Source organism: Botrytis cinerea, chromosome 8 (genome assembly GCF_000143535.2).
Source record: "Botrytis cinerea B05.10 chromosome 8, complete sequence".
Classification (NCBI taxonomy): Eukaryota; Fungi; Ascomycota; class Leotiomycetes; order Helotiales; family Sclerotiniaceae; genus Botrytis; species Botrytis cinerea.
The window spans coordinates 1,035,158-1,048,032 of NC_037317.1; the positions used below are offsets into that span (position 1 = coordinate 1,035,158).

Here is a 12,875-nt window from a genome sequence, read left to right on the forward strand (position 1 = left end):
AAGGAAAGAAAGAAAGGAGGAAAAGCTTCAATCCAATCCAACCAACCGGCAGAAGAATATGCAGCTCCTCTGGATATAAACTTCTAAACCCGGCCCTCGTAAATCCGTCTCTGTAATTGACTTTGAGCGACGCGGAAAGGCCGAATGCATGCACCTTTTCCACCTGCGCCAGACGCTCGATGAAGAAACTCGATTCGGTATCCAATCACATCCTCAGCTTCTCGCTGACTCTGCAGATAAAGGACGGAAGAATAAGAAGCTTAAGTTCATTAAGCAAAAGACGGTCCACACACGTGGATTCCCAGGCCAAAAGTGCGCGCAACGAATATGGTAAGCTTCGTCATTTTATGCGTGTGTGTTGAAAGGCGTCGACTAGGTCCCAAAGTAGTTTGGTTTTCCGTGGATGAGTGATACAATGCTACACAAAGAAATTTTTCTTTGCACTTGTGTGGTCTTCCACTCACCGACTGAAATAGCAGTAAAAGGTGATGTCAGACCCTGTTTCGACCCCTGAAAAGGCGGGCATTAAAAACTTTCCATCGATTATTCTACCGGTGTTCTGTTTTGCCGATTCGGATATGTAAGCTGGATTTTTGCATGGTATGTGTGGTGTGTGTGATAGATATAGCCTATTGAAAGGCTACCAATTTAAGCTGCGCAACACTCTACTGCCGCTGCCTAGAGATTCGGGAATATGCGGCGTTTGAAGCTTTTGTAAGCTACTAGAGTCATTTTTGATTACTGATTATATATACTTTCGAGTCCTTCGAGACTTTAAAATCATAGACAAAGCTTAATCACAATAACAATCGTCCTAACAAACTTCAAACTTACGCAGAAAATTTTATAAAAGCTAATCATACGACTAATATTCAATGGCAATTTCAACTCCAATTTGGTATTCGCCTCCTTCGCCTCCCTCTTTGACATTTGATCAAGACGCACCGTGTGACTTAAATACCGAAGCATTCGGATCTGCCTTTCCATACGTATGTTCATCCTTTAAACCCATTACAGCAAGATGATAACATAAAGAACAGACAACATGTACGATCCCACAAACGGAGAATACATATACTATACCGCCATATCCGAGTCCATACCTCGATACCATTGATGTGTCTATGGTGCCAGAATTAGAACAAAGCATTTCGACAGAGAAAAGTAGAAGTTATGAATCGGAAAGGAACGAGATGATCAATGAATTATCAAGCGAATCAGTAAGTTTTTGTAATAATGTCTTGAATTGAAGAGGCTTCCTTTTGCCTAGACTAACAAACAAAATATAGAAACGAGGCCAAAATCGAGCTTCTCGCGAACGAAAGACCAAATCTCAAGGTAGTCGCACACGAGAGACATCGCATGATTCAACAGACTCGTTAACAGAAAAGACACCCGCACAAAAGATGGTAAGAACACTCTTCTAATTTGTAGGCTCATTTGACCTGACAAATTACAGCGTCGGCTTGTACAAAATCGCGTGTCACAGAGAAATTTTCGGAAACGTCAAGCAAACGAGCGTCAGCGACTCGAAGACCAAGTGAAGATGCTCAGTACCGAGTTACATAACCTTGGTGATATGTATCAAGATCTACTGAGTCGATACGAGCAGGCACAGCGTGAAAAGTTGTCGAGTAGTGAGCTGGTAGGAGGATGGGTGGATGGGGTTGGGACCTTGAGCCAATTTGGCCTTGGTGGGCTTGAATGAAGAAATGATTAGGATGACTTGGGATTCTGTATATTTATGGGTTGGGGATTTGGTGGCAACATAAATGTCCTCTCTGCGAACTTAATTTATGGCGTTGAGTGTAGGATGGATGGGTACAACTAGAGCTAATCGTAGTCCGATAGCAGGGAAATGGCAGATAACAAGACCAGAAAGCTTCTGAGGCAGGGATAATACAAATCAGATGTTTGCAAAACTAAGAATTGTACCGCAAGTCCAATGGCCGAAAAACTTCTTTCGATATCTCGTGTTTCAAACGTTCAGTTCTAGAATCCGACATTGGGCCGCTTTTACCGAACTTGCAGCGTGATATAGATTGCCGAATTTGGACATAGGCAACAAAGGTCGCTGTACTACAGATGCAAATAGAGAGTGCATGCTCGCACTCATGCAGCAAACAATCAATTGCCAGTCGACCCCCTCAAAAAGTTGTGGCCGGTGTTGATGGAGCAAGTCTTTTTTACGGCCGATAACCCGATTTGAACGCACGCTCTTTCGTTTCTCTCAATACCTATTCTCCGTGAGTCACACCGGAAGTAAGCAGCCTTGCCTGTGTAGCCATAGAAGTTTGGATCCGATTTACCGGTTGAGAGAACCCATCAACCGCAAACCCCGCTTCAATCCAAGAAAGAAAAACCAATGACAGCATGACGGACCAAGAGTTCGCCGCAATGATATCCCTATCCCGGAGACCGATGTATAATCATGAGTGACGTTTGTGGGCTTGAGTGGATTTTCCTTACTATTTCGTTATGATAATCAACCTTGACCGTGTAATGCTTTTGATATACATTGCCTGAACGCCTTCCAATGCAATATGCAACCCCAATTTTAACGGGTATAAAACGCAATACCCCAATGGTCCTTGCTGACAGTGGGTGTTTGTTTGTTTACTCCTTTCTGTACCTCTCGTTCTCCAACTGCCTCCAGTCCTTCTCTTCGGGTTCGTTTCCGCTTGTCTCTTTGACCCCGCTTTCAAAGGCTGGCTTTCCAGCATAGAGCATATGTCCACCGGTATTTCTCTCTCCCCCTCCCTCAATCTCCTTGCTCACAGAAATTGGTTGATTGCCTCTGAATCGTTTGCGCATATCGACTAAGCCTCGTTTGCATTCACCGTAGCCTGTCTTCAATTGTTGACACTTGGTAGGCATGGTTTCGAGAAGCGGAGCCCGCAGACAATCGGAAGGCTTATTGCGATAAATCATGACACAGTCTGACTCCTGGAGACATTGTGCCAGTGCAGCTCCTGCGAAAATTTAGCGGGGCACTGAGGAGAGGAAAGGAAGGTGCGAACGGATATCTTGACAAGAACTCGGCATACTGAATTAGTCGTCTTTGTGCAGATTTGTGTTTTAAATACTTCCAGTCGAGTAAACAGTGTACAGGAAGGAAGAGTATGAAAGTTCTTTGTAAAAGAGCTTCAATTCGCAGAATGTAGGTATTGTCATGACATTTCTCGGGTACAAACATAGCATTAATAAAGTGCCACTTTCAAAAGTTCTTGGGCGGAAGCTACAAATCCCAATCCCGTGGATTACCCGACCTAGACCAACCTTCAAGCTCCCGCCCTCCCGCTCTACCGCGCGCAAATAAGTAATAAAGCATTTAGAGACGACAATTGCTAATTTGTCATCTGATGAGATAGTTTCCATTGTATCTTTCCAACCCTCCTCTCCCTCTTTATATATTTTTCTTTGATAGGTGTGAATTGAACAACCATCTTCAGCCAACCAACTCTTCATCCTCGAGGCGTGAATGAAGTGAAGGCAAGGCGATGCGGATTGGCATGTGAAAGTGGATGTGACATCAATGAAGGTCGTAACGATTGGACTCTACGTGTATGCATCTTTACACTTTAGAGCTCTGTCCACGTCAATAACCTAGCTTAATTAATACCGTTTCTTTGCAGACCCTAATATTCTAGACCTTCTAGGGCAATTAGCTGCATATATCAAGCCTGCATCGGTTTTGCGGTCAAGATCGCCTCCTCAGATGTTATAAGACTATCTCACCGCGCAAATAACGTCCTGGATAGAAGATAGTCAACACAATGTATCTTCCATTTCTCGGACGGCTCTGCCCGTAAGTTTTCTGCTTAATTGTTATATGTGACAATTGCTGATCAATCATACAGGAGCGAATATTTGGCACTGATAAGCTCGTTCTTTCTTGTTGGGTTAGAAGCAATAATTAGAATATTGACATTGGCACTTCGTATGTTCCACCCCACTATTTGCCATCGTTGGAAGGACCATCTAACAATGGCACAGCTTCGACGATTATAACGCTATGTTATCGAGGTTCGAGGCGCCTTTTCAATCGATTCACATCTCCAGCAGCTAAGAAATCAGAGACACGAAAGCAAGGTTGGAGCAGTCTTTCAGTAGAATCTGAACGAAAAGGACTGACAAACTCAGATATATCCACCTCGATTCGAAATGCTTCAGATTTTGTAGATCTCTGCGAGTTAGCTGGTTATTATGCCGAAGAGCATGTCGTACAAACCAAAGATGGCTATCTGCTATGCGCTCATCGACTTGGTTGGAAGAAAGGAGAAGAAAATATGAAAGTCAACAGTGGACCCGGTAGCATCAAAAAACCTGTTGTATACCTACACCATGGCTTGCTCATGAATAGCGAAGTATGGGTTTGTTTGACTGATAAGGAGAGATGCTTAGCCTTTACCCTGGTGGAAAGAGGTTACGATGTTTGGGTAAGTTGGGTCCATGTCACCTTATGCACACATGAGAGACTAAAGATTTTTAGCTTGGAAACAATCGTGGAAACAAATACTCCAAGAAGTCCATCCACCATTCACCTACAGACACAGCTTTCTGGGACTTTTCTATGGATGAATTTGCCTTTTATGATATCCCTGACACCATCCAATACATTCTTGACACAACCTCTGCGCCATCATTATCGTATGTTGGATTCTCTCAAGGAACTGCCCAGGCTTTTGCAACTTTGGCTGTCCACCCGAAGCTCAATGACCAGATCAATGTATTCATTGCCCTTGCGCCCGCTATGTCTCCAGCTGGACTTTCAAATGGTATAGTGGATGCACTTGTCAAAGCATCACCTCAGGTTCTATTTCTTCTTTTCGGTCGTCGCTCTATTCTATCATCGGCTACTATGTGGCAATCCATACTTTACCCTCCGATTTTCGTGCGTCTCATTGATATGGGGTTAAAATTTCTTTTCGGCTGGCACGCCAAGAATATGTCCACATCACAAAAGCTCGCAGCGTACCCTCATCTGTATTCTTTCACTAGTACCAAAGCAGTTGTTCACTGGTTTCAAATCATCCGCACGAAGTCATTCCAAATGTACGATGACGAGCCCCAACCTGTTTTGGGTGGCGTAAACAAATACACCAAAGTCGCCAAATTTCCAACCCGCAACATCAAAACACCAATTGTATTGCTGTATGGTGGCAGCGACTCACTGGTCGACATCAATGTAATGCGAAAAGAACTTCCGCCTCTCACAACTCACATTGAAATCTCCCACTATGAGCATCTCGATTTCTTATGGGCTCGAGAAGTCAACACTCTAGTCTTCCCGCATGTTTTCGACGCTTTAGAATCCTTCTACAATGCAGAGCATTCGAAAGAGGAGTATGAACATTATAACCGCGCCCGTACCAACTCAATTCGCATTGGTGCCATGAACCCCAGACCATTGACTTATCTTAGTGAAGAAGAGAGTGGAAGTCGTCAATCCTTAGGAAGTGGAACATATGTCGATGTAGATCAAACTACCATGTTACAACCTGGCGACGAATCATCGGCCGATCTCGATACACCTGAAAGCACATATAACCATAATAGTGCACGGAAACGCGCTAAGCTCCATTCTAGGAACTCATATATAGACGATGACGCCTCAACCGAAACCTCGCCTGTTGGCGCTAATACATCTAATACTCCCTTTCCCCAATTCGACAGTTCGCATCGTGCCCTTAAACCCAAACCTCAGCCACATCCTGAAGGCGGAGAGGGAATACCTTCAACACCCCCATCCCATTCACACTCTTCTCAACCAAACTCCCGCATCCCTATCACAACCCCCTCCCCACAAATGCATTCCCAATCCACTCCCGCTCGCTTTAGGAAATCTCTACGCAGTGTTTCTATCGGCAGCAATATTTCTTTCGACACAAAAGGAAACAAAAGTAGACCAGGAAGCATAGGTGGAAATGGTATTAGTCTAGGCGTAGGACGTGCTGTAGGGGGCGTTGTATCAGGGTTAGGAGAAGGGAGTAGGAGTAAAGAAGATGTGTATATTAGTGATGGAGCGAGGAGTAGGGGAGACAGTAACGCAAGCGCGAATGATACGGGGAAAGACAGTGGGGGGAGCATGAGGGGGTTTGGGGGAGTATTGAGAAGAAAGTCGGAGAAGAAGGGGAGTGAAGGTGTTTAGCATTGATTAATGAGAGAAGAGATTGGATAATGGATGTATGAGTGTTGGAAATTGGTAATTAAGGGAAAGTACGATTTGAAGACTAATTCATTCATCAGCATGACGGATTGAACGATGGAGAATCCTGATGCATCTGTATATAGAAAGAAGAAGCAAGAAGAGACGATATGAGATTAGAATGATCGCACTCTCTTATAGGAACAGGCGTTTGTATTGGGTTGGAATCTGTTGTAAATGGAGGAAGAGGCTTCTTGATTTTTGTTTCTGAAGCAAGCGAGGTACATATGGCATATCTACTCGAGCACATACATATACACATATGACATGCATAATATATATAATCTTACTCACCAACGAGAAAAACAATAGCGTCAGTCTGATGTTTCCTAATGATTTTAGAATAACCCAAGCTCATTGCGAAAGAGCATTCTTGGTGAAAATATTCGAAGCTCGCCAGGACTGACTAGCATTGAAAATAACTGGACTCGTCATTTCGATTAATAAACGCAAAGCTCATCGAGACGATTCTTTCCCTGCAGATTCCGAACTATGTAGTTGATTTCGCGAACTTCTCGCTAGGTAGGTTCTGCAGAAATGACAACAACTCGTCACTGTGTCTGTGAATGAAGGAAGTTATTAGGTTATTCAATAACTCATTTCCGTGCTCTGTTAAATTCATTCGCATAGCTAGGTATTTTACTTATTAGAATATCTTCGCCCAATACACCCACGTTCTTTGCTTCTGCCCTTTCTTATTCGGTTATTTGATAGTTTATTAATACATTCACTGGAAAACATCTCCAATCCTTCACTCTCTTTGCAAACAATTCGATATAGATACAATGCACCAAAGGATATCTTTAACTCAAATCCCCGATTCGTTCTCTTCAATTATCCAAACCTGGATATGCTCGGTGATTCGTAGCGGCCCAACGACAAATGCAAAACCAAAATTCTTATAACAATACAGTGTCAAATATCGAGGCTATACCCCGATCTACAACTCCCCCACTTCCCCTTTAACATCCCCAATCTTCTTCCCTTTCTCCCCCCCTGGAGTCTCTAATCCAAAAGTAACTAATAATGCCACCCCCATAAGTCCCACACCTCCAATACTATACGCCACTTCTCTTCCCGCCCACCAATAAACACTTGTGAATAACAATGGTCCTAGCCCTCTTCCAAGTTGACCCCAACTTCTTAGGTTTCCCAACTTTCCACCCCTTTCATCCTCGCCTGCTTCGAATGAACTAAGTGCATTAAGACCCGTGACAACTGTTGCAGTTGTGACGGCCAAGAGAGTAGTGGCTAAATAGAGACCTGCAACGGTATTGATGCGAGCGAGGAGAAATAGTGCGCCGAGACATGAGACTACACCTATGCGAACGGAAAGAAGAGGCGGAAGACGTCGAGTTACTCCTCCTTGAAGAAGAGATGCTACAAGCCCCATATATCCTAAAAGACGACCATTGCGCGAGGATGTATAGCCGAAAAGGTCGTATGTCATAAAAGGAAGGGAGAATTCCATGCCAGAGAAGAACAGAATGAAAGAAAGATGGGTAAGGTTGAGTAGGAAGTGGGAATTCGTTCTTCCCTGCTTCTTCACCCCATCAGTACTCGAGGATACCATTTTAGCTTGCGTCTTCTTAGTCGAAGAACCAGCTGCCTTGGTAACCCCATTTGTAGCAGCCGGCTCCCCATTCAACTTAGCCTGCGCAACCTTACTAGGTAATGTCTCTGGCAAGCACATATACAAATAAATGGTTTCTGTCACAATCAAAAACAGAGAGAATCCAGCCGCTGTAGCAAAAGGATTTGCCTGTACAGTACTGATTGTACTAAGCCAAGCACCTAATGCAGGTCCAAAAGTAAAGCTTATGCTGAAACATATTCCCACCAACGCCATTGTTGCACCACGTTGTTTCTCGTCCGATATATCTGTAGCGATTGCAATTGCGAGTTGAACATTGCCTTCTGAGAGCCCGCCTACGACGCGCGAGAGGAGAAAGGTTCGGAAATCGGTAGCGCATACCCAGAGGAGGACACTGAGGATGTTGCCAGTCATACTGGCGAGAAGCGCTGTGCGACGACCATACTTATCTGAAAGGGTGCCGATTATGGGGGACGCGAGAGCTTGGAGAAGACTGTGACGAAGGATATTAGCAAAGCCGAGACAAAAGGGGCAGCGAGTTATGATTGCGTACGAGAATAAACTCCCAAGAGCTCCGCCCAGCAACACAATATCATATCGAGAGTCGATTGGTTTCGCGAATGATGCTTTGTATGTATTGAGATATGTGAGGATATGTGCGAGAAGAGTAGGAGGTTCGGAAGAAGAAGAAAAGGCAGTTGGCGCCTCAAGACTGTTTCCATATTAGATATCTATCCGGATAGTTAGAGACCAGATAAACGTACTTCCTATAGAATTCCAGCAGCTTTGGAAATAGAGGCAATATGAATGTGAATCTGCCCAGGTAGCGTGTTAGTTTACTATCCTTATGCCTACCCGTTTTATGCGGAAGGTATATCATACGAGATCTAAAATTGGTGTTAGCTATTTGCCATGTTTCGCGATCGAATCTGCCCATTGTGTAGACGCACCAAATCTAATAACAGCGAAAAGAACACCACTTTCAACACCTTCTTTCTGGTCGCTGGATCTACCGGCGCCGCCATTCCGAAAATATGTTGACTTGTCTCTCAATGTGTCAATTCAAGCCGCCCTGATGTCGCTGCCAAATTTACCCAATGAAGAATTTACCCGTTATCAAAAATCCACTCCGGTTCCAAAACCAATGAAGAGTTCACCAAAGGTATTTCTACACAGTAGAAGCAAGAATTTAGAAAGAAGGAAGTTGAAAGACTATCAAAGAGAAATGCAAGAGGTATATGTATGATGTATCATTGTTCAAACTTATACACAAACACCAATACGGTGGGACCTGCCTTAGAAGCTTGCCCTGACATTGTCCTGTCATAACCCAGACAGTTACTCCTCACAAGCTCCTTCAATCAACCCTTCTCCACAGGCATGGAACATTTCGCTCCCGAGCCCTTTGAAAAAATAGTTCACACAGAGTACACGTCCACTCCTCGTAAACCTCGGACTCAGTATGCACACTACACTAAAAAAAGACCATGTTCGCCATGCCTTTCGCCTTTCTGCAGCCACGGCCCCGCTCAAAGTACCGGTCATCCGGTATCTATCTGAAGATTACCTATTTGTTTACAAGTCCGAATACGTCGATTTTTGATTGGGCTGGTAGCAAAGAGAGTTTGGTTTTATGTTTATCGTGCATATGGGTAGGTGGTATGAAAGCTCGTCTAAGGGTAATCAGAATGCTTGATACTGTTTCTTGAATTTAGCAAATGGTCACGAAAGCATCTCTTACCACTGGACACTTGGGGGAGATTCTAGATTTAACGTGATGAGCCAGCCCAACCACGCCACCAAAGTCAAAAGAAGAATTCGTCATTCTGAATTCGTTAAGAACCTAAAGGGGGGAGGGCCAAGGACTTAAGAATGATAGTCGAATCCCATCTTCTCTTGTATAAGTAGATGCAATTCCCAACAGCTCATCAGTCCCCCCCTCTCATATCTTGTGCCTCTGTACACTTTACCCAATCCCACTTCGACTAACTCAACATTCGTGCTCTTCGCAAAACTAATCTGTATCATTCATACTAATACATCTGCTTCTTCTCCCATCAGGCATCAGAAATATTGGCCCTAATGTCACATCCAACCATCGGTGTTTCAAAACACCAAAGCTCTGTCCAAAGCTGGGCATAATCTTTTCATTCACATCTAATCCACATACATAAACACATAGATACAATAGTCCCTCCCTTCGCCACTTTCAAAACCAGATCATCACCATGAAGTCTTCGAATGATATGCAACTCCTTGAAATGGAAATTCGATTGGAATCTTTCCTTTCCTTCGTTCAACTTTTCATAAAATAGGAAACGGGTATGTTTTATCATCATAACTCTCCAAAAGCCAGCCGGTATCTCCCGATATCTTTGCAAAAATAAGAAATCCCATGTCATATACCACGAATAAGAAGCAAGAAAAAAATGACATTCCTCGCTCCCCAATTCATCATGCTCTTGTTACCCATACATCGGGAGCAGGAAAAATCACGTATCGGAACCCTAGCATATTTTCTAAACGCCTTTATCACAACCAATCCTTCCCAGCAATTCCTTTCTATCGCTGTGTCCTGGGATGCTTACGCCACTTGCACTGCTCGTAGTCTTCTTGTATCGACTATTTTTCGATGTTCTTTTCTCCAAATTCAATTCTTCGACGCCGACTTCTTCCTCATATGGCTCTTTTTCTAACAGAGGAACTTCCTCGGGAAAGGGTTCCTCATCCAAATCGATATCTTCCTCTTCTTCCTCTTCGTTGTCACTTCGTGTATCATCTGCTTGGCCACCTCTGATGACTTTGATAGCAACTTGAACAATCATCCAGAACCACATTAGTGTGATACCTTGAAGGAAAAGCAAGGCACTAAGGAAGCCCCATTTAATGTTATTATTCCAACAAACAACTCCGACTGGATCTTGAAATGGCTTGAAGAGGTGTCCAAAGCGATCAGGAGGCGGGAAAGGACCTGAGATAGAACCGTTTTTACCCTGGTAACAACCATAATTGATCACCCTTGGAATATCCGCCCAAACCGAATAGCAAATGATAAGATAGAAAGCATGACGGGCTGTTACCCACGAGAGCATGAAAAGTCCGAACATCAAATCGCATAATCTATCGTATCCGAGGTATTTGAGACATTTTGCAACCTATGGAAGATTACTGTTAGCTCTCGTTAGGTAAAGGGTGCAGGAGGGGTGCTTACTGGAAAGAAAAGATCTACTACGTCCATCAAACAAAGAATTACATTTGCAACTTTCGTTTGATGATAACCATAACTTGTGAAAATCAACGCAGTTGTAACGATATGGTGAGCAAACATTTGCCAATGATCCTTTCGACGTGCCTCGATATTGATGACAATAATCTGCTGAAGCCAGAAGGCATATTGGACGAGGATATACCATTTTCGAAGCCCACCAACCTCTCGATTAGGCCAATTAGTCCATAGCTCGCTCAAATTCCACCAGTAGTCTGAGTTGACGTATATATACTATACGTGTATTAGCGAAGAGGTTTTCAAAGGGTTTTAGAATCCAACTAACCATTCCCAGTGTCCAGAACACAGAATAATAGATCATAAGCCAAGCCTGCTCAGCAAATCTCGTCTCATCCCTCGCGTTCTTCACCCCACCCTTTCTTGCCAATGGTCTTAATACATAATCCATGAAAGCAGCGCGAAGTCCTGTGAAGATAACAATCCAATAGAACACTAACCAAGCATCATTCCAACCGGCGCAATACTCGCCAGATTCTGGATTGTAGTAGGAAAGCTCGAAGAATTTGCGAGTATGTCTGCGGGCTCTTGGAAAGCACATGTGCGTTAAGGAAAGGAGCATCAAAAGATTGACAGATAGTCCTAAGGCTCAATATTAGAGGAGAATCCCGGAAAACGAATGAAGTAAAGGAATCTTACCAGTTTGATGGTCCACAACAAATTTGCAAATGATATCCAGGGGACTATCATCTTTCCTTTTGGCCTTTCTTTTGCCCATCATTGGACGAGCTGGAAATTCCGTTGAATTATCCAGTTTCTTCTCTATATGAATAACAGAGTCTCCATTTTGATGTGCCCACTCTGACGCAGCTTCGTTTGTCCCATCTTCAATCGTATCGATTGGAGAAGTAGAGTTCATGGCGACTTGAAACAAGTAGAGAGGAAGAAACGTAAATTTTGAATTGGTGGTTAAACAATTGTTGAGGTTCAATTGAGTGAGGAATACATATATTGCTCTCTCATTTGTCCTTTGGAAACCCGAAATATCAAATGAGTGATTATATCATAGAATATCTTACTTCTCGTATGTTATATGAGAATGCAACCAGTCCGGATTCGAGTCAAAACGAATGTGGGTTCGAGAGAGTATATAATTGAAAGGTGGATGGGACAGTTTTGAATTATCTGGCAGTGAGCAAAGAAGAAGGCGGTGAATGAAGTGAGTAATTGACTGTGCTCAGCGAGTATTGTACAGTACTTGGTTTTTTTTTTTTGACGAGCGATTTGCAGCAACCAGGTGGGTTCAGATTGGATCCAATTTGAGTGAGTGGCTGCAGCGTCACAGTAGCAAAAAGAAGGGGTACGTTTTACATTTGAGAAAAAAGGCGGTCCGATCGACGAATCAAATTAACGATACTGTCATCGTGCGGACGGGTCAGATTCGAATAGAATGCATTTGTGGATGTGTGAACTACGAAGGCTCAGGCTCAACAGGAGACGATATCTGAACGACAGATACTACAAATTACCAAGGTGTTCAGAGATAAATGTATGCAGTGTATCGAAGATGTTCTATCATCTCTCAAGTGACTCAGCTCAGATACTACTAGGAGGGGACTCGGGAGGGGAAAATCCCTTGGTAAACGAGGAAGGAGAGAAAAGGAAGAGAACAAGCACCTTTGCACCTTTGCACCTTTAGATCCTCTCTTTTCCCCACCTTCATGTTTCCAAAGGGGTTAAGTACACCAAACAACGGCCCACGATCAGCATTAGACTGGCTTGAGTGGTTATCTTGGCTTCTATCTGACTTCAACGACCACTTTTTTCTTCGGGAATATACTCTACGGGAG

The 12,875-nt window shown here is 43.6% G+C and overlaps 5 protein-coding genes across 6 annotated transcripts; 2 read left to right on the forward strand and 3 right to left on the reverse strand.

The window, feature by feature from the left end:
* Positions 1–575: 575 nt before the first annotated feature.
* BCIN_08g02710 (hypothetical protein) lies at positions 576–2,030 on the forward strand. Its single transcript, XM_001551938.2, has 4 exons — positions 576–989; positions 1,041–1,220; positions 1,290–1,409; positions 1,460–2,030. Exons 1-4 carry the CDS (start codon positions 876–878, stop codon positions 1,706–1,708), a joined length of 663 nt encoding a protein of 220 aa, XP_001551988.1. The 5' UTR covers positions 576–875; the 3' UTR covers positions 1,709–2,030.
* Positions 2,031–2,432: 402 nt separating this feature from the next.
* Bcpet191 lies at positions 2,433–3,313 on the reverse strand. Its single transcript, XM_024694525.1, has 2 exons — positions 3,021–3,313; positions 2,433–2,972 (listed from the first exon to the last, which is right to left on the reverse strand). The coding sequence occupies exons 1-2, from the start codon at positions 3,043–3,045 to the stop codon at positions 2,617–2,619; spliced, it is 381 nt and encodes a 126-aa protein (XP_024550315.1). The 5' UTR covers positions 3,046–3,313; the 3' UTR covers positions 2,433–2,616.
* A 442-nt stretch (positions 3,314–3,755) lies between these two features.
* On the forward strand, positions 3,756–6,516 carry Bctgl1. 2 transcript variants are annotated; one of them, XM_024694526.1, is made up of 5 exons: positions 3,756–3,808; positions 3,861–3,940; positions 3,997–4,092; positions 4,144–4,439; positions 4,493–6,516. In XM_024694526.1, exons 1-5 carry the CDS (start codon positions 3,777–3,779, stop codon positions 6,149–6,151), a joined length of 2,163 nt encoding a protein of 720 aa, XP_024550316.1. In that variant the 5' UTR covers positions 3,756–3,776; the 3' UTR covers positions 6,152–6,516. The 2 variants fall into 2 exon arrangements, with proteins under 2 accessions (XP_024550316.1, XP_024550317.1); XM_024694527.1 differs by having other exon boundaries at positions 3,997–4,439.
* Positions 6,517–6,792: 276 nt separating this feature from the next.
* Positions 6,793–9,206, reverse strand: BCIN_08g02740 (hypothetical protein). The gene is made up of 5 exons (XM_024694528.1): positions 8,753–9,206; positions 8,685–8,689; positions 8,567–8,617; positions 8,356–8,514; positions 6,793–8,295 (listed from the first exon to the last, which is right to left on the reverse strand). The coding sequence occupies exons 1-5, from the start codon at positions 8,825–8,827 to the stop codon at positions 7,149–7,151; spliced, it is 1,437 nt and encodes a 478-aa protein (XP_024550318.1). The 5' UTR covers positions 8,828–9,206; the 3' UTR covers positions 6,793–7,148.
* A 554-nt stretch (positions 9,207–9,760) lies between these two features.
* Positions 9,761–12,320, reverse strand: BCIN_08g02750 (hypothetical protein). The gene is made up of 4 exons (XM_001551942.2): positions 11,725–12,320; positions 11,354–11,667; positions 11,014–11,301; positions 9,761–10,957 (listed from the first exon to the last, which is right to left on the reverse strand). Exons 1-4 carry the CDS (start codon positions 11,942–11,944, stop codon positions 10,322–10,324), a joined length of 1,458 nt encoding a protein of 485 aa, XP_001551992.1. The 5' UTR covers positions 11,945–12,320; the 3' UTR covers positions 9,761–10,321.
* Positions 12,321–12,875: the final 555 nt, after the last annotated feature.